The sequence below is a fragment of the Falco cherrug genome, chromosome 5, assembly GCF_023634085.1.
Source record: "Falco cherrug isolate bFalChe1 chromosome 5, bFalChe1.pri, whole genome shotgun sequence".
Taxonomy (NCBI): domain Eukaryota; kingdom Metazoa; phylum Chordata; class Aves; order Falconiformes; family Falconidae; genus Falco; species Falco cherrug.
Window position 1 is genome coordinate 69,686,028 of NC_073701.1, and position 20,112 is coordinate 69,706,139.

The 20,112-nt window shown below is 40.4% G+C and overlaps 1 protein-coding gene and 1 long non-coding RNA gene across 2 annotated transcripts; one reads left to right on the forward strand and one right to left on the reverse strand.

The window, feature by feature from the left end:
* Nucleotides 1-959: 959 nt before the first annotated feature.
* On the reverse strand, nt 960-5,253 carry LOC114015898 (uncharacterized). Its single transcript, XR_003560077.2, has 3 exons — nt 4,998-5,253; nt 3,286-3,437; nt 960-2,748 (listed from the first exon to the last, which is right to left on the reverse strand). It is a non-coding gene; the product is annotated as an uncharacterized LOC114015898 (long non-coding RNA).
* Nucleotides 5,254-5,327: 74 nt separating this feature from the next.
* Nucleotides 5,328-20,067, forward strand: HSPA14 (heat shock protein family A (Hsp70) member 14). Its single transcript, XM_055710536.1, has 14 exons — nt 5,328-5,436; nt 5,591-5,671; nt 5,769-5,851; nt 6,795-6,843; nt 7,684-7,777; nt 7,892-7,982; nt 9,091-9,195; nt 9,698-9,859; nt 10,759-10,914; nt 12,128-12,230; nt 14,548-14,760; nt 15,162-15,335; nt 16,318-16,388; nt 18,091-20,067. The coding sequence occupies exons 1-14, from the start codon at nt 5,380-5,382 to the stop codon at nt 18,167-18,169; spliced, it is 1,518 nt and encodes a 505-aa protein (XP_055566511.1). The 5' UTR covers nt 5,328-5,379; the 3' UTR covers nt 18,170-20,067.
* Nucleotides 20,068-20,112: the final 45 nt, after the last annotated feature.

A 20,112-nucleotide genomic window follows, 5' to 3' on the forward strand; every position in this document is an offset into this window, starting at 1 on the left:
GAATGTTAACAAGTTAGCTAAAGACAGGGATCATTAACACTTTAAAAAAAAAAAAAAAAAAGACTGCTTTGTAGTTTAAAAAAGAACTCTAATCTTTTAGCTTTACAGATAATGGTCGGTTTGTGGGAAAGGAAATTGTTCTGTCATCTCTGCATGTATCCTATTAACACCTTTTTAATAAAAGGACCTCAGAATCTATCACCATTTTGATCTCAGTTCAATAAAGCTAATCTTAGCATTGGTTTTAACATAGACATTTAATTGTGTTTAATCACCTTCTGTAAAAATCAATTTAGTTGACATGATACTGACCAGGACTGGTTAGCAGAGATAAGGAAGAGCTATGTTCTAGCTACTCCATCCTATTACACTCACCTCTAAGCAGGCAACTAATTAATGTGGTTATCCTCATAACACCCTTGGGAAGAAGGGAAAATCCTCTTTTCCAACTCATGGTTGGTTTTTCTCTTCAGAATAAGAACTCAAAAAACAGTAAAATTAAATGACTTCCTCAAGGTGACTAGTAAATCTTTGACAGTGCACAGAAGGGACTTTGTGTTTCAAGCTGGCACTCTCATGCCTAAATCAGTTCTTTGCCTAAAACGAAGACATCTGTCACTTACTAATTGAAGATGATCACAACCTGTTTCAGTAGTCAGCTCTTCCTAAACTGCTAGTTTAAAGATCACTCGGTTTTGTATTGAACTTGCCCTGCAGCGTATAAACTTCATGCCAGTGCTCAATGAACACAAGGTTTTCTACCCAGAGCACAAAAATAAATTTCAGGCATATTTTATACCACAGAGCCTGCTTGGAAAGCTCTGGGATTGCCTCATGGCACCTTTGTAATTCATGTCATAACTTAGATCTGCATTATTAACCATAACATTTCATATTTACAGAGTATCCTCCAGCCAAGGATCTCAACAAGCTTCCTATCTATTATTAAAACCTTTCAACATTCCTGCAAAGCAAGTTTGACATTATTTAGGAGATGGCAAAACCGGGACATGGAGAGGAAACAGGCCAAAAATGTAAAAAGACATAATGTGAAGATTTTTCTATTATTTTCCTTGGGAAAAAAAAAATAATCATTTGTATGTGTGCTTAAAAGTTCTTAGACATGACAAGAGTAATAAAGTTGTTCAGGCAACCACGACCATTATAGCTGTGCCTAGAGATGATAGTGCCTGATACAGTCTACAGCAATTCTCCAAACAGCGATGAGCATATTACATTTTTTCTTGTTTTATTAACACAGACTGTACATGCAGTTATCTGTGGATGCGCTTATTCTTACTCTAAAGAAAATCCTATGTATTTGATTTTCGTAATAGGCAACAAAGCCTTGTCAAAGGTGACTTGTGCTGGTTCTGTGTTCTAGCTATGAAAAATGTGCGCTGTTTGATTAGTCTTTAGTGCCTCCTTACTCCTGTCACGAATAATCCACAACTGACTGAATGGCAGCAGAAAAGAACTGTCCTGGAATACCTTGGAAGAGGTTCGTATCTTCAGGACAATGTCGCTTTCAGACAAACTGCATCAGCTGGAGTCATTTGCCGATACTCTTGGGATACTTCAGTGTGGGTCAGCAGCTCATCCAGTGGATGCTGATCAACGCCCCAGGTACAAGATGAAGGTTTGGTTGGGTTGGGTTGTAAGAAAAATGGATTTTTCCTACTTTGTGACTCAAGTTTGTGATAGGGAGTGCAATAAAGGTTGATTTATTTTGCTGGCACTCAAAAGTTTTTCAAGAAAAGAGAGGAAGAAAACTAACATTTGTCACTTCCAAGCAAAACCAAATAGATGTTTAATATGCTTTATGTCATCTAAACTATAAAAAAATCTTGGGATATTCTCTAATAAGTACTCTGGTCTAAGTACAGAAAAATAATCTGGCTTCAACCTTACTGCAAACCTACTGAGCTGCCAAACAGACTAAATGCTGCAGATGAGTTGTAGCATTGCAATTACATGCTGCATTTATGCCACCTACAGGCATTAATACCAGCTTTTCAACAGGTTTGCCTGCCAAACTTTTTTGACTGCTGTGAGAAAACTCCATAGCAGTCAGCCTCAACCTGCAACCCATAAAAACATTCTGTTCCACTTATTAAAAATTAACACAAGTACTTAATTAGTCTGATCCACTAAGTGAACTTGCCTCTTCGCTATCACTTAGGTACTGTGACTATGAAGCAATGAGGATACTGAAATCAACTTCAGCAAGGGCCTTTTGTAATAATGGGTGGCAAGTGTTACAGCGAACCCAGAAATAGCCTGCAGCCTTCATCGAAACCCAGCAACTTTGGGGGTGATATACAGATAGACGTCCCAACAGCATGTACTCCTGTGCCCAAAATCAGCAATGCCATGGATAAGTACGGTGCAATTACTTCAAGAGATTTAGGCAACGAATTTGAAGAGCTTCTTTTTATGACAAAAAAAAAATATCTCATGGATGCTTTCATGAAGGCAAGTGATGGGGATGAAAGTTTTCCAACAGAGGTGTCAGCATCTCCAGCAGGACTATCCAGTATCATGCTGGTGTCTTGAGGAAGAGGTTATTTTCAAAGTCGGGGGGAAATGCCACCTGGAGGACAACTGCCCAGGTCCCCCCACAGACGGGTGCTTCCACAGCTCTTCTGGGAATCAACTCCATTGGCTCTGTTGACATCCCCAGGCCAGAGACGATCACAGACAATGGTCTTGCATCTGCCATCTCTAGCCTCCTTGGAGCTTAATTTCCTGAGAATTAAGTCAGAACATGTACAAGATAATTAAAAGTTCTCTCATCCTTCCTTCCTCACCCCAAGGGACATTTTAGAGTATATACTATTTACCAGCCGCAAAACAGTTTGTTGTTCAATAGAGATACTTGCTTCCATTTTAAATAACTCGGCAGATATTACTGCCCTTTTGTCATAATCTCTGTGGTTTTCCTACAGACAGCTGGCTACAGACAGTGCTGGGGATCCATTTTTGCATTCAAGCTCCTCAGGCTACCTGTGAGCTCTCAGTACAGAAGAAGCTTGGGCGAGCTTACATCATACTGTGCTAACAGCTAGTCTGACGGTGGCTTGTCTGGTCTTTGGATGGCTGAGAGATGTGCCACAGACTGGGAGAGAAGGGGCAGGCAGCTCTGATGCTGTGAAGGTTTGTGCCACTGCTTTTGTCACCTGGGAAATAATATTAAGAAGTTTCATCAGAGTACCTGGCTAAATCAGAGGTGAGTTTGTAGCAGGGGGAGCACAGTGGGCTGGTTTGTTTGTTTGTTGTAGGTACCTGGAGATGTGAAGGACTCCCATCAGACTGGGGCTGGACTTTTCTCCTTCTGACTCAGAGGGATAACTCTCCTGGAGGCATGAAAGATTAAATTCTCTTCCATCCTGAGTCCAGGCTGCTGCTCAGATCAGTGTCCGCCTCCTCAACCACACCTTTAATGAACAACAAGCATATTAAGGGTTTCACTTACAGAACTGCCATAGCAAGCAGGGCAGCATCTTCCACTTTGTAAGTGGGCTGTTCACCCCATCTCTCAGTGTACTCAAGCTCAGTGTAACCTCTATGCTTCTCCATTAGCTAAAAGCACTGTCCAAAAAAATAGGAAGGCCACAGAGAAGGGCTTTTTACTCTGCAGCAAACCCTACTGGCCACCACAAACCTCTGCCAAGGCATTCTTGCCTGCTTCCACTCAGATTTGCTTACACCTGGAAGGAAAATTAACTGCTTTAGTTAAGATAAGCAGAACTTCTGTGTGTCCATCTTGACGCATTCATGAAAAAACAACTGGAAAATAATCGTGAATGTGCTTAGTTGTATAGGAGATGTTAGCAGGGTGGCCACAAGCACTTTTTGATGCACAGGTTACACGTACTGGTTTAGGTTCTAATTAACAGTGTATTGCCACAAATGGCGCAACTGGTATTAGGATTTGGGGGAAAGCACAGGAAAGTATTCTTGATTTCTGCACTAGGGGCTTCTGTTCTCTTTTACCCTTCTATCTTCAGTGTCTCTTTCCAGACTTCCTCCATTTTTTCTTTTGCCAAAAGCACCACTTCTATCATTGTTTTCTTCTACAACACCTTTCTCCAGTCCCCACAGGTCTCTCCTGCTCACCTCTACCCTTCTCCTTTCATTCCTCTGTGCACAAGAGCAGACCAAAAGGAGCTACAATTTGGACAAAATTCAAAGGTATTGTTGTCAGCTGTATAAGTTTTGCCTTTATCAACACTGTGATCATCTCCCAGGCACGGACTTCTGGCAAGCTGAGCTCCAGCCTTTGGTCAGCTGGCTCAGTTACTGAAAGGAAGATTGTCCCATGACTGAAGAAGCCCAGGGATCAGTTTTGGGACACAAAACCCCTTTGTGACTCTAGGTAACTCCTTTTACCTCTATGTGACCTTGATGAATTCCTTTAACCTTCGATGTATCATATATAAAGCACGACAAGGACCATATTTAATTCAGAATGATGCAGTGAGATGGTACTGCAGGGCATTTGGGCTCCCTATTGAAATTAGAGGCAAAGGAGCATCCAAACCTCCAGGAGCACCACCACCTCTGCAGCCGGGGGCCGCAGGCACACGGTGCCTGGCGCCCTGTGACGGCCACAGAGAATCTGGCTGCCCACATCGAAGGGCCACACCAAACCTCAGGAGCTTTCAGTGTGGAGACAGCTCTGGGCAGGGCGAAGTGAACTCTGTGCGGATGATGTTCAGTTCCCCCAGGATTGATTAGAAATAATTTCCTTTTGTGTGTGTGTGTGTGGTAATGCCAATGCGGATTTCTGCAATAGAAGTGCAACGTAACAGGACACTGAGCTTTGCCTTCAGACATCACTCATGCCTGGTTAGATAATCGGTGCTTCAGCTTGACTGATTTGCTAGTAACTACAGCACTTGCATAAAAAAAAATATTTACACCGCCTCCGCGTGCTTCATTGCCTGCAATTAAAACATGAGAGATGCCACTGACACACACACCCCAGCACGCACCAAACGGCTTCCCTCGCCTTTCTCCGTCTTAATCTCCGTTTCCGTAATGGTTGGGTCTTCTGGGGTTAAACAAACAGCCGGCCCGGGCCCCGCCTGGCGACCTCCCCCCAGCGGCCGCTCGGCGCCCGCTCGCCCGCCCGCGCCCAGCGCCCGCAGCCTGCCCCGTTGCCATGCTCGATGACGTCACCGCTCCGGTTTTGTCATTGGCTGCTCCGCCGATGACAGCCTGCCAAGCGCTCCCCTCCGGTTCGCGAGACACCGCGGCGCGGGCTCTGACTGGCGGCCGGTGAGCCGAGTGGAGAGGGATTGGTTGGAAGCGGGGGCGGGGCGGGGCGTGCAGCGCATTGTGGGGCGGCGGGCGCGTGGGGAGTGGGAGGGGTTCATGGCGGCCATCGGTGTCCACCTGGGCGCTACCTGTGCCTGCGCCGCCGTCTATAAGGTGGGGGGCTGCGCCCGGGGTCCTTGCCGGGAGGAGAGGTTGGGCCGCGGTGGTTTCTGGTCCCTCACGGCGCTGCAGGCTCAGGCGGCGAGTGAAGGCCTGAGGGGGCGCGGGGTCCTGGCGGGGCGGTCACGGGTGGTGCTTCTGTCCGCAGGATGGCCGCGCCGACGTGGTCGCCAACGACGCCGGGGACAGAGTCACTCCTGCCGTCGTTGCTTTCTCGGAAAGTGAGGAGGTGAGGCCTCCCTCTGTGGCGGTGGTTGGGAGAGGAGGGGAGCTCTGCCTGTTGCTCATTTTGTTTTTTTTTTTTCTCCCCTTAATTTTTTATACAGGTTGTTGGCTTAGCTGCAAAGCAAAGTAGAATAAGAAATATTTCAAACACGGTAGTGAAAGTAAAGAAGATCCTTGGGCGAAGGTAAGAGAACAGGTGTGAAAGGGAAGGTGAGAAGTTTAATTTTCCCTATTAAAGCTGGTTGGTAGTTTCAGCACTGATATTATGTTATTGTTATATTATGAACATGCCCTACATTTCGTTCCAGGAGTAAAGAGGTGCATAGTGGTTTAGATCTGAATCTATCTGTGAAAATAAAATTGTGGAATTTAGTAAAGAGTTGCATAAATGTTTTTGATATGTACTTAAGTTTCTTAACTAAAATGTCTTGTTACCAGGATGTTTTCCTGTGGTTTTACCTGCATGACACTTTGTGTTGCTTTCATTAGTTGGGAAATGGACTGATGTAATAATGCCTGTTGTGATTCTGCAGTTGGTGGAACTGTGAAGATTTGGGCTGGTGGTTACAATGTTGCTAAAACTAAACTTGGTTTAGCTCTAACCTCAGAGATGCAAGAAGATTTTTCAGTGATAACCTAGCTGTGTGTTACAGGCCTTTCATTGAAAGGTGTTAACAAAATTATATCCATTCTGATGTATTTATCAACACTTTTCAGATGCATAACTTTGCATGGTTAGTAGAGGATTAAGGATAGTCAGCTTATTGTTGTCATGTTATTTCAGTCAATGCAGCAAAGGTGCTGCTGAAACTTTTCATAATTATTATTTGGGATAGCAGTTTAAAATGATATGTTGGGGTTTGTTTTCTCTTTTCACCAGCTAGTAGGCATTTTTTCAGTCATTAGTCTTTGGAAAGGAGGTTGAAAGATACCAGCAGTCAGAACTGTTGGCTTTTCTTCTCCAAAAGGTATCGAAAGTGTTCAAAGGTATTTATAGAGTGGAAACGGGAATTTTGGTTGAAGTATAGCTTCATATGCTGTAGACTTTACAAAGAATAACAGGATGAATTTGTGCAATTACCCTTGAGCATATGATTTACTTTGTTATTTTGAATTTGTCTGGACAGCTCGGGTGACCCACAGGCAGCAAAATATATTGCAGAAAGCAAATGTTCAGTGAGTATGACCTATAGGTTTTTTGTTGTTCCCAGAATAACTTGTATCATTTTTATGTTTCTTATTGTTTATGCCACACCACGTTTGTGTTCTGTAGTGATCAGCTCATTATATGAGGTCCATCTGCTACGATGTGGAACGTTTCTCCTTTTTATAAAGGAGAAAGTATTATAAGACATTTAACTGTGTTCTGAGCTCTGCCGTCATAACATGTGTTAGTCCAGCAGAAAAGTTATATATCTATATTGGCCATTCTCAAAAGGGAGTTGTCTTAATATATTTGGGTAATAGCATTGTGGTGTTTCTTAGTGCTGGTACATGCTCAGCTTGCAGCATCTTGTGATAAAAATGCTTGTTTCCTTGATTTAATCTGGGTATTTAATTTGGATAATACTGTGCTTGTTACTAGAAAACTTTTTACAAAACAAGAGAAAAATTATCCTGGAAAATACATGGCTGAAGAAGGAATGAGTTTGTCTCTGGTTTTTGACTGTATTGACATGCTTATATAGAGTTGGTTTTTTTTCTTAACTAATACAAGCAGGCAAGTATTTCTGTTCTAAACATTGCTTTTATACTAAGGAAAACTTTTTATAGAAAAAGGAAGTCTGGAGTCTTTAAGTCCACATGTGTCACTGTCATGTCTGTTGGATAATGCAAATTTTTTGTGACCTTTGATAAGCATCTTGGAAGCACTTACTCTCTTGTAGTTGAGTGCTAATGCAGAAGGTATTTATGCAGTCTAGTGCTTTTTACTTTGAACAGAAACTAAATTAAACATTACTTTCTGTTAATAACCATATTACATATCTAACAAAGGTATGTTGGTTTTGCTTACAGATAATTGAGAAGAATGGAAAAATTCAGTATGAAATAGATAATAAACTTATTAACCCAGAAGATGTGGCAAAACTAATTTTCAGTAAAATGAAAGGTATAAATAAAACCATAAAAGATTTTAGTTTTTAAGCTGTTATCATATTTTTAAGATGTGGTGTATTGGTTTTTTTGCTTGTAATAAATATGTTCTGCCTATGTTCATAAACAGAAACTGCTCAGTCTGCGTTGGGTTCAGATGTAAATGACGTTGTTATCACTGTACCATTTGATTTTGGAGAGAATCAGAAAAATGCCCTTGGGTAAGAAGATAAAGATATTTCTTTTTGTTATTTAACGTGCCTAAAGCAGACTGGCAGATCAGCAATGGGAATTCTGCCGGACTTTAGCTTGCAACAGTCAGTCAGGACACTGGGAGCTACTTGAATTGGGAAAATACAAAAGCAGATTAAATCATGACTTTGGAAACTTTTCATGGAATTCACTGTTGGAACAAAAATGAAATTCTGATTCAATTAAAGTGAGAGGGAATTTTGGTATCATCAATGATAGAATGTCATTTCAGATGTGGATTTTCAGTGTCCCCTTTGAAATGCAAATAATTTCTCAGCCCTCCTCCATTTATATGACACTTGCCAATCCAAGCTGTGTTATGTGACTTTATTGAGGACTGTTATGTCAGAGAGCAGATACAGAATCCCACACCAGTATTCTACTTCGAAGTTCTGTTTGGAAAAAGTTCTGTGGTATAAGTTACTCAATATGAAAGCATAGGTAGACTTAAAGCTGTGCGTAATTGGCAGCATCTATTTCTACTTTCTGATATGTAGAAGCCCTTATGACTATCATGAAATGCTTAAAGCACACTTAAAACATTAGTGAGCTGAGTGTTTGCAGTATGTATAATGAAACATTCTATTGCTTTGGTATACCAGTTACAAAATGACTTCAAAGGGAGGAAACAACTTGCAGGGCAGTCCCAGTGTTACTGAAGTTTCAAGAAAACATGCAAAGAAAATGTAAGTGAGGTGCAGTAACTTGATTTGGAAGTAAAACCAATTTTCTTAGCATACGTGTTGAAATAATGTGCCAAAAACTTTTAATATGACACCTGAAGAGAAGTTACCAAGTTTGATTGAGGGTGCAGTTTTTGCTGGTTTTATGGGGTATGTGGACGGGTACATCTGTGTTTTCTTTCGCAATGAACACAGGGCAGATCTAACTACCTGAAGAACACAGCAGCAACTGAACTTCTTGATACCTTTCTGTTCCAGTCACTTCGCTTTGTTAATACCATGCTGTAACCAAGTTCTGAGTTGGTAGCATAAGTAGTTCAGATGAAATCTTAATAGCATGTGACTTCAGTGAAGTTATGAAAGTAAAATGAAATGCTGTTATGCCTTATCACAGGGAAGCAGCTGCAGCCGCTGGATTTAATGTTCTGAGATTAATTCATGAGCCGTCTGCAGCTCTCCTGGCGTATGGAATTGGCCAAGACTCACCCACTGGGAAAAGGTAAAATCCTAATATTTTACTTCTTAAATTTAAGCTGCTGTACTTAAATCCTGAGGAATCTTAAACGAGGGAATGCTGTGTTGCCTTAGCAGTCAATACAAAGTTAATTATTTGAGGCTTGGTTTTGGGTTTTTTTGGGGGGGGGTTCTTAATAAAACCAAAACCAATTCAGAAGCTGTAAATCTGTAGTGTTTTAAATTCCTGTGTTTGGGGTTTTATTTTTTTAGAATTCTTTTCTCAGTTGTGTTGTAGGAGAAATATTGGCTGTTCTCACTGTACGAAAGAGACTAATTTTGTTCTTTAGGGAACATTGTCAAATAGTCAGAAGTACTGAGATGCATTAAATACAAACACCCCAGATCAAATTCTCTTGACAAAACTGATTAAAACCTGCCATACCTTATAAGGTAGTATTTTTTTTAGATGGTGTATTAAAGTTAACACAATTTTACTTGGCTTATTAATGCTACTTCCAATTATTATCTTTTTTTTAATGTGGCAGCAATGTGTTGGTTTATAAACTTGGTGGAACGTCACTTTCTATCACAGTCATAGAAGTGAACAGTGGAATATATCGTGTGCTTGCTACAAACACAGATGATGGCATTGGTGGAGTTTGCTTCACTGAAGCTCTAGCACAGCACTTGGCTTCTGAATTTCAGAGGTAGGTTTTGAATTTCAAGCGTGTTGCCCTAAAGACAGGAACTTCGTTATCTGGTGCTTGCTTTCAAAAAAAGTATAAATTCTTACTCAGTTTTCGGATCAGGCAGACTGCAAGCAAAATGGCTCCAGTAAAGATACTAAAGGAACAGTCAGTTGTTGGGGGCCAAGGAGGAAGACCGGTGAACACCTGGCTTTGGGTAGTTGTTGCCTGAAGTCGGTGTTGAACTATAAGGGCTCGACTATGAACTGTTCTGTGTTTTGAGTGTTGTATGTCACTACAGGCTGTTTACATCCTTTCAGTCACAACTTTTGGGGTGGCAGGGAATTCACCTGTGTGGGTTTGGTTTTGATTTTCTAGTTGGCATGAAGGATGGTGGAGGGGCTTGGGTCATCAGACTGAAGTCTCTATGGCATGTCATCCTATGATGAACCAAAATGAACAGTTGCATTACCATTGGCTCTAATGATCTTGAAGTGTTCAGTTGCATACTATATACAGAAGGAGACTTTTTGAATGAAACATATTTTGTTGACAACATGTCTGATGTTTAGTGTTCTGTTTCTTACTGATACGTGGCTAAAATTGGTTAACTTGCAGACCTTTTCTTGCTGTTCCTTGCAGCTTCTACAGGACTTGTTCAGCTGAGAAACTGTTCTGAAAAACATCTGTATGATGAACATTAATGCCTGAGTTCAGGGTGCTTCTACACAATGTTCTTTGGTTGAAATTGAAATAGACACTTCTTTGAGAGCTTTCAATAGTGTCATTGTAGATAGTACTAAAATGTCTACAGCAAAGAAGTTCAATAGCTCTAACCTGTTTCTCCTTTTAGAAAAATAGTGTTATCACTCAAATGCCTGTCTCTCTGAACTGATATTTCTTCTTTTTTTTAAATGTAGGTCATGTAAACATGATATTAGAGAAAATCCCAGAGCCATGATGAAGTTAATGAACAGCGCTGATATTGCGAAGCACTCTTTATCAACCCTGGGGAGTGCAAACTGTTTTGTAGATTCATTGTATGATGGATTAGATTTTGATTGTAATGTGTCCAGGTAAAGCAGATCTTGAAGCTACTGCTTTTATATAAAACTATGCTTGAAATTCTAGATAGTACTTAGGATGTTCAGTAAGCTTTGATATTTTTGGTAACATTAATTTCAGGAGTAGAAGTAAAAGAAGACCAGCTTGCTTTTTCAGCTCTATTTTCATATTAATTGGTTCTGCTATGATGCAATCTGTAGTAGTTAGGGTAGTAACAGTAACAATGTTGTCCTAATGGCTAGACAATAAGGTGCAAGGACACCTCATACTTGGAGGCTGGTTGTTGATGGAAAGGGGAATAGATACTATAATTACTCAAGGTGATGTCGTGTATGTGTGTGTATCCCCTAATTACTATTTTTGTTGGGTTTTCCTTAAAGACTACTTTTGGACTCTCACCTAAAAGATGATAGGAGTCATGGAAGTTTTGACGTTGCCTCTTTTTGACAGCTGGAGTAGAAAGCTGTTTTCTTTTTGTTCATACTGCTGTCATAAGTTTCTTCTTTCTTGGGATAATCTTATTGAGACGTTTGGCTAATTTTGATTGCTCTTTCAGTCAGCAGCAGCTTTAGCAAAATGAAATAAGACTTATCAATTCCAGAGCTATGCATCTACCACTGCAGCAGTTGGATCTGGTAAAATACAGCACAGTATGTTTTGCAGGTGTGAGAAGCTATTCTCTGTAACTTGTTTTGGCTCATTTTTGGATAAGGATGCCAGTCCTGTGGACTAGTGTTGCAGAATATGACTTCTGTTTGTAAAACTTCCTATTCAGCCTCGAAAGAGCCTGAAGTAAGCACAAGGGTTTTTTCAATCTGCTAACCTACTCCCTGCTTGCAAATAAGGACACGGCTCCATTTGTCTCTGAAAATTCAAGAGGCACATTTGCATATTTGTGTCTCAGTTTTAAAGATGATGAAGCAGTTCCAAGGTTTTTTGCTGCTTTTCACATACGATCCAAGACAGCAATACTGTTTTTTCTTCTGAGTACACAAGAGTGAATGTGCAGTCCATGTAGGTGTTAATGATGGAATCTTCCAGCTTAATAATTTGGAAATGAGATTTTAAAAAACAAAAAAAAACAAAAATCCCTTTAGTACCAGATACAGCTAGAGAACAAAAGTATACTCTGAAAATGATTATTTCTGCGTTTCAGATATTTGTCTCTAATGTATGCAGTGACTCTTCTTGAATGTGTTGGTTTTGTTTGTTTTTTCCTTCTAGGGCCAGGTTTGAACTTATCTGTTCTTCACTTTTTAATAAATGTGTAGAAGCAATTAAAAAGCTCTTGCAGCAAGTTGGATTTACAGCAGATGATATTAATAAGGTAATAATAGAAATCACTTGTCTGTAGTATACTTTGTAACTCCACAGGAAGAATATTTGTGGGGCCTGTTTTCCTTGCAGTCTGAGATTATTTCATTATGTGTTTAAGCATTTTTGGCTCAGATCCAGTGAAGTATGTAGACTATCTCTAGCACTCCTATCTTTGTTTTGAGTTTGATTGCTTGAAGTTAAGTGTAAGGTACAGTCAGAGTTAAGTGGTTTTACTGCTGCATATTGAGTAAATGGAAGAGGATTTGTCTCAGTTTGGTGTGTTTCTGTAACTCTTGGTAGAGCTGAGGAATACCTTTAAGTTTAGTATATAGCCTTTCCTCTACCATCACTGAGCTTTGGATGGGCTTTGAAGCATCTGAAGAAAGCCCAAGTTTCAGCTTGTGTCTTAGGAGTTGAACAAACTGCTTAGTGTCTACTTGGTGCCTATGTTCCTCCTTGTTAGCTTAAACCTAAAAACACATTAGATGCTAAACCACAGAGTGCTTTAATACCAGAGGTGGTAAGTAGCAAACATTATTAATTTCATTAAAATGTCTTTTTTTTGCTTTGGTGTAAGAGAGTAACTTCATCTCAACCTCTGTCGCACCTGTGCGTAGCAAATAGTGCTGCATTTGTTGCTGATGGAATGATGGAATTGGCATGTAAATTCTGCAGCAAGAGTTAGCTGACACTTTTAATGATACTTCATGCATTTTCAGACTCTTAATTAGTGTCTGCTGTGTCACATCTGAGTTTCGCTGCTAGGATAATGAAATATCCCAGGCCATATTTAATTTTATATATATATATATAAAAAAAAGTTGGGTTTTTTCTGGTGGCGGTATTTTTTAGGTTGTCCAATGTGCTGTTCTCTCAGGCCTGAATGTGTTGGGGGCCCACTTTATGTTCATTTATTTTTACATTAAATGTAAAACATAACTTAAGAGTTGTAAATGAAGAATAGTAGGAATTAGCTTTGTTCCCAGATCTGGTCAATCTCAACTGAGTTACTGTAGTAAGAGAAGGGTTTTAAGGGGTTTTTTTTCTTCCACAAGATCAGTAAGTGATAGCTGGTTCTCAGTGATGGCCCTCAGGGTTTGATACTGGGGCTAATACAGTTTAATGTCCCTATTAATAGTGTGGATGATGGGCTAGCATGTGCTCAGCAAGTTTGCAGACAGTACCAAAATGAGGGGAGCAATCAATACCACTGTAGGTCAAGGCTGCTGTTCAGAGGGGTTGAAAAAGGCAAGAGAAATATATATAATAGAATATTTCAGTTGGAAGGGACCCACGGTGATCATCCAGTCCAATGAAAAAGATGATCATGATGGACAACAGAGGCAAATGTAGAGTGTGGGATGGAATGATCCTGTGCCAGCAGGACAGGCTGGTGGTTGCTGAAAGCAGCTGTGCAGGGAGAGGCATGGGAGTTGTAACAGGCAGTAAGTTTAATAGCAGTTGGCAGTGTGTCTCTGCAGCAAGCAAGCTGGTTGCATGCTGGGCTGTAATAGCAAGAGTGTAGCCACAGGTACAGGAAAGTGGGTGTTTCTTTTGCCTCTTTGGTACTTGGACAGAGTGTCCAGATACAATCATCTTCTGTGAAGCCAAAAAATTACAAGAGGTTCTGACATACTGGAGCCAGTCCAGTTGGAGGGCTACCATGGTGGTTTGGGCCAAGAGAGCTGGGTTTGCGCACCTGTAAGAAGAGGCACAGGGGAGACTGGTGCTGCCTACAGTTACCTATTGGTAAAGCATACCTGAAACAACCTAAACTTACTCCTTCCTATACGTGCATGACAAGAGCATGATGGAGCACTTCCTATAGGTGCATGAAGGGTGAGTGGCAGGCAGCTACAAGCTACAACATGGGGAAACTTAGCGAGAAAAAATGCTGCCATGTGAGGGTCATCAAACACTGATGTAAGTGCCCATAGAGTGTAGAATCCCTGTCCATGGAGATCAGGTCCTGAGCAGCCTGTTATAACTGGGCCTGTTCTGGGCAGGAGGTTGGAGTAGGTGACCTGGAGATACCTTCCAGCCTGATGTTATTTTATGATTAATTTATCAGTTTTTCAAATGGTACCTCATCTAGCTGATGCTTACTATAATAAACACTTTTCCAAGACACCATTTCAAGTGTGCAAGCTACTTTAATTTCAAACACAAAAGTAACAAAAGTCAAGCAGAGCTGGCATATTTTTTCTTTTAACAGCTACAGATGATAAAATATTCCAGAGCAGTTTGCATTTCTGTATTGCAGGTTGCAGCTTGTCTGTTTTATGTGTCAGAAGAAAGATTTGAAATCATTAAGGCATGTTTTCCAGGTAGTTCTGTGTGGTGGGTCTGCTCGAATCCCAAAGCTACAGCAGCTGATCAAAGACATTTTCCCAACTGTGGAATTACTGAATTCAATTCCTCCAGATGAAGTGATTCCCATTGGTGCAGCCATAGAGGCAGGAATTCTGCTAGGGAAAGAGAATACCTTGTTAGAAGAAGAAGCATTTATTGAGTGTTCTGCCAAAGATATTCTTCTTAAGGTAAGGCTAAAATTATTTAACTTTACTGCTGCAGTGAATATACAGCACTACTTAATGGATGATGTTAGAGAAACAGTATTGTTTATTATCAGTTCTACAGATTGGTGATAGGTCAACACTAAGTGTTAATTTAGGTTTATCAACAAAAAAGACAGGAATAATCTGCTTGATATTTAAGGGGAGACGGATTGTGCCTTTGCTACGTTTTAATAGTTGGACTTTTTCATTTATTTATAGAAACAGGTTTTGTTGTGGGTTTTTTGTTTTGTTTTTACTTGCTGTGATGGTAATGTGGCAGAGAATGAATCTTGCATTTCTTTTTTCATGGAGCACTGTTGTAACGTTTCCAGCTCAGTAAAGTACTTAAGAGAAAGGTGTGAACTTTTTTTTTCTTTTTAAAGGGAGTAGACGAGTCGGGGGCTGACAAATTCACAGTGCTATTTCCATCAGGGACACCATTACCAGCACGAAGGCAGCACACCCTGCATGCTCCTGGAAACACTTCTTCTGTGTGCCTTGAGCTATACGAGTCATTGGGGAAAAGTCCCATGAATGAAGAAGGTAAATTTGCACAGGTAAGTATATACATATTTGTATGCGCCTTTAATATCAACCACTTGGAAATCAAATGAGTCTGAAAAAAACCAAAGCAAATCCCACCTAGACTACTAAGACTTTTTGTTACAAAATCAGAATGATATGCATCTCCTTGGAAACAGTCTTTAAGCATTCTTCTGTGAATGTGTTATGAAGTATTTAAGTACTTTTTAAAGAAATTGAAGTTTCCCTTTTGAATTTCTAATCAGCTGGCTGGATTTGATGTTTGGCACTACTGTAGTTAAGCGCACCTGGGATGAGAGATCATAACCCGTCATTCCAGTAGTACAGAGATCTCTAACGTTTTAGAAATAAAACCGCTGGAGGCTGTGATGTAGCGAGTGTGTGTACTGTTGGTTGCTTCTTGATCTTCCTAGATTAGACAGGATCTTGGTATTAAATACCACATTTAATTTTTCACAGTGGTAAGATGATAATGATTAAATCCTCACCTGATATGTTTCTCAGGAGTTAATCTGTTGAGAGAACACAGCTTGTTTTAAACAGTGATGGTGTGCTTACCATGGCTTCCGTACCCTTGGCATCAAGGAGGGGGCAGATGTGGCTGAAATGGATGGAATACTTGAGAAAATTGTTGTTCCACCTTAGTCCTGCCCAAAGATCTTTAACATCCTTTCCTCATCCCCTTAGTTAATAATTACAGAACTGGTCCTAAGTAAAGGAACGTGCTCAGCTCTTACTGTAGTCTGTGGGAGTTGTAGGTACTCCAGCTATCTTGGTGATAGATCCTGGAACAAAACCACTGAAGCAGTAGAATAAATTGCTAAAAATATGTAGATTTGCACTGCAGATGAAGCCCACATCATGTTTTGATGTTTAATTATTAGATGAGTTACTAAACAATGATTTGCTCACCTTAGCTATTGTGTCACTTCCACTAAACTGCTGTGCAAGGATTTAGAGAACTTGACTATGATCACAATTTTTATTTTTTAATAGATTATACTCCAGGATTTAGATAAAAAGGAGGATGGCCTACATGATATACTAACTGTTCTCACTATGAAAAGGTACCCAAAATATTTATTGTTCTGCTATTTAACTTGATATGTCATACTTCTGATAAGCAGTCTTGTCTCCTGTTGCAGGATGTTTAATTTTATGTTGAGAAATTCCAGCAATTCATTGCTTGCAGGGGTGAATTCTGTTGTAATGTGTTTTTTATGCAGTACTTCATGTGCTTTCGTTGTTTGAATCCCAAAGAAATAAAAAGCATCTGCACAATTATGTTAAGTTTTAGCAACTTGTGGACTGTTGATCAGTTTAACCATGCTTGAGAGCCGTCATGGTCTCAGATTTCCTGTGGAAGGGGGACAGGTAGTTCTGCTGAATGCCTGCACTCTTGGTAATGACTGAGGTAGAATATGTCTTTATTAGTTGGGAAGGAATTTATGAAGGCCTTCTCATATGCAGTGTTTGTGAGGAAAACGTGTGGTTCTGTCCTTTCAGAGATGGAGTTGTTAAGCATGAGAAACAATGCCACAGGAAACCAGACTTACAGAATTGCCTATTTATTATGGGAAAATATAAAGTATCTTATGGCAGGTGAGGGAATAGGGATGATGCGATATTGAAGAAATTTCTCTTACCTTCTTAGGCCCTAATGGGAGTGCTTGGGCTCATTTAAGATAGTCCAAATAGTTTAAAAAGATATCAGAAGGTAGAATTCCAAGTAGTCAAAACATGTTTGTCTTCTAAGGCCTGTCATGAAGTTCATATTGCTTTTCTAAAGAATATGAAAGTTGTCTAGATGTTGCTAAAAACTAAAACCTACTTGCTATTTGAGTTCAAAATACTTACTTGCGTTAACTATCAGGTGCTTTATTAACAGACAACTTAAAATACCTTGTTAGTCGTACAGAGATTTGCATTCAGCATTGATATGAAAAACATCTTGGGGATTATATATGCAACTGTGTAGTGCAGAAAACCTGCATTATTTTAAAGGGGGGTTTAGTAATACTTAGAATCATATAATTGTTTAGGTTGGAAAAAACCCTTAAGATTGAGTCGAACCACTTCAGTTCTCCCAGTCTTCCTGTTCTTCCTCCTTCTCATTCTCCTACTCCTTTTTTCCCTTTTCCTCCTCCTCTTCCTCTTCCAGCTTTTATTTCTTCTCTTATTTTGCTAATACTTCCTCCTGATGATGTGAAAAAGATACAGAAAGTTCCCTAGAGCACATCTATTTCTATCTAAACATTGCGTGACGGTCTAGATGAAATAGGATTCAATATTGTCTCTTAATTCTTGGATTTTGAAAAACACTTTCCTTGTTGAAGGAGATTCTTGCTATTTAGATTACTACTTTTTAAAAATCAAGTTCTCATGCTTTGAGAAGACATGCTTATCTGTTGTTGCTGTTAACTCAGAGTTCAAGATGAGTGTTTTGAGTTAATATTACTGCATACTCCAGTCACAAACCTGTAGTAAATAAACTTGGTTACAATATTTAAACACATTCCTGAATCTGCTCCAACACATTTAGAGAAGGTACATGCTTTAATGGAGGACAAGTGGATATCTTAAATATTAAATAAACTTAACTTCATTTCATAGATCAGTTTCATCTGTGTTGAAGCATGTTCTTCCCTGGATATTTTGATGCTAATCTTCTAATCTCTGCATGAAGACTGTTGTTCATAGTCTCTGGAACATACAGTAACATTCTAAGTGTTGTGCTGAAACAGTCCTAAACGTATCTCTTTTATCTAGGGATGGGTCCTTGCATGTTACCTGCACAGATCAAGATACTGGAAAATGTGAAATCATCACTGTTGAAGTGGCATCATAGCCCCTTCTGAAAGGCAGCATTTTTCTAAGCCGATTTTTATCTCTTACTGGCTTTTCTGCCAAAGTGGTGACTTTCTGAGATGTCTTTAATCATACTTCAGTTTATTACAGTCCTCTAAGAAAAACATTAATTTGCCACTGACTCTGTTTGGATGGAAGTGTGGTGCAAGATATTAATCAAGACATACAGACAGCAGGTCACTGAATTATCAACACCTGATAAAAAATGCAAAGGATGAATCCTCATGCCTGTGGTTCAGCAACAAGCATATTATATAATCTATAAAGATTGTTTTGGACTAATCGGGTCATGTACCCATTCAGCCACTGTATCTGTGGCTTCAGGAGTGTAACATTGAACCAGCGAGAGCTAGACTGAAAATACCAAATTGTACGGAAACTGTGTGGTCTTGATGTTGCCTGAAACTCTGGAGGTGATGGCCTTTTGAGCAGGAATTTTTTTTTTTCGGAGTTAATGCAAGATGGTTTTGTGGTGTTACCTGAAAAATATGTGTAAGGGTTATATGTGCTTATTTGTTTGTTATTAATAAAATACTTTTATGCAGATCCTGGCATCCTCCACTCTGGCACTGTTCTAATCTGTGTCATGTATTTGTTTGGATATAAGCTGGTGGCTTTTTTGTTTTAGGTAAGGGAGTAATGAGGAAGATCAAGCAGGCAAGTGTAGTTAGTGTTTGAGGGTCTCAGCCTTATATGCACTTAAGGGGCAACAGTTCAGCCCTGAGGGCCTGTGAAAGGGAGATGATTCTCTGCCTCTGCTCTGCCCTGGCAAGGCAGCATCTGGAGTGCTGTGTCCAGTTCTGGGTACCCCAGTTCCAGAGAGACACGGAACTGCTGGAGCGGGTCCAGTAGAGGGCTGCAGAGATGAGGGGACTGGAGCACCTCCCTGGTGGGGAGAGGCTGAGAGAGCTGGGGCTGTTCAGCCTGGATAAGGCTGAGAGGGGATCTTATCAATGCATACAAATATCTTAAGGGCAAGTGCCAAGGGGATGGGGCCAGGCTTTTTTCAGTGGTGCCCAGTGATAGAACAAGGGGCAACGGGCACAAACTGTGACACAAAAAGTTCCATCTGAATACGAGGAAAAACTTATCTGCCTTGAGGGTGGCAGAGCACTGGGACAGGCTTCCCAGAGAGGCTGTTGGGTCTCCTTCCCTGGAGACATTCAAATCCACCTAGATGTGACTGTGCAGCCTGCTCTGGGAGAATCTGCTTTAGCTAGGGTTGGACTAGATGGTCTCCAGAGGTCCCTTCCAACCTTGACCTTTCTGTGAAGATACTTGAAGTAACATAGTAGAGCCTCAAAATCAGAGACGAACTAGAGGAAGGGCTGCCTGTCTGCATTTGAAGAGATGTTTGTTCCATGTTTTACTAGATGTGTGTACCTGTTTTACTACGTTTCCCAAATTGTCTTCTGTTTGCAGAATGTGTGCTTCTTCCTGCCTCACAAAAGCAAGAAATACTGCATAACCCAGGTATAAGTCTTACTGCATTCATTCCAAACAAGTCTGTACTGCCTGGCTTATCAGCATGGTAATTCTGGTAACCATGGGGTTTGAATTTGCAAGGCTTCCCCTGAGTGGAAAATCCCTGGATAGCTGGAAAATAAGTAGTTCACCAGTGCCTGTGTGAAAACTTGTGGAAGGGGTCTTGGAAAACCCGAAGTCCTGTTCTGTCGGGACAGTGCTGTTACAAATGTAAGTAGGGAGACATTTAAGCACCAAGTAATGGTGTGTTTAAGGGATGTTGTGTGTGATGGGTACCACACTGTGGGGTTTATGGGGCTAACCTGAAAACTACATTAACAGGAGACTCCTCTTCTGAGAATTGTGCTTTGACGACAGCATAACTACTAAATAAAAAACAAATTTATTGTTTACTATTTTTTTAAGTGTCTGAGGCCTTACCTTTCTCGTTCTTTCAGC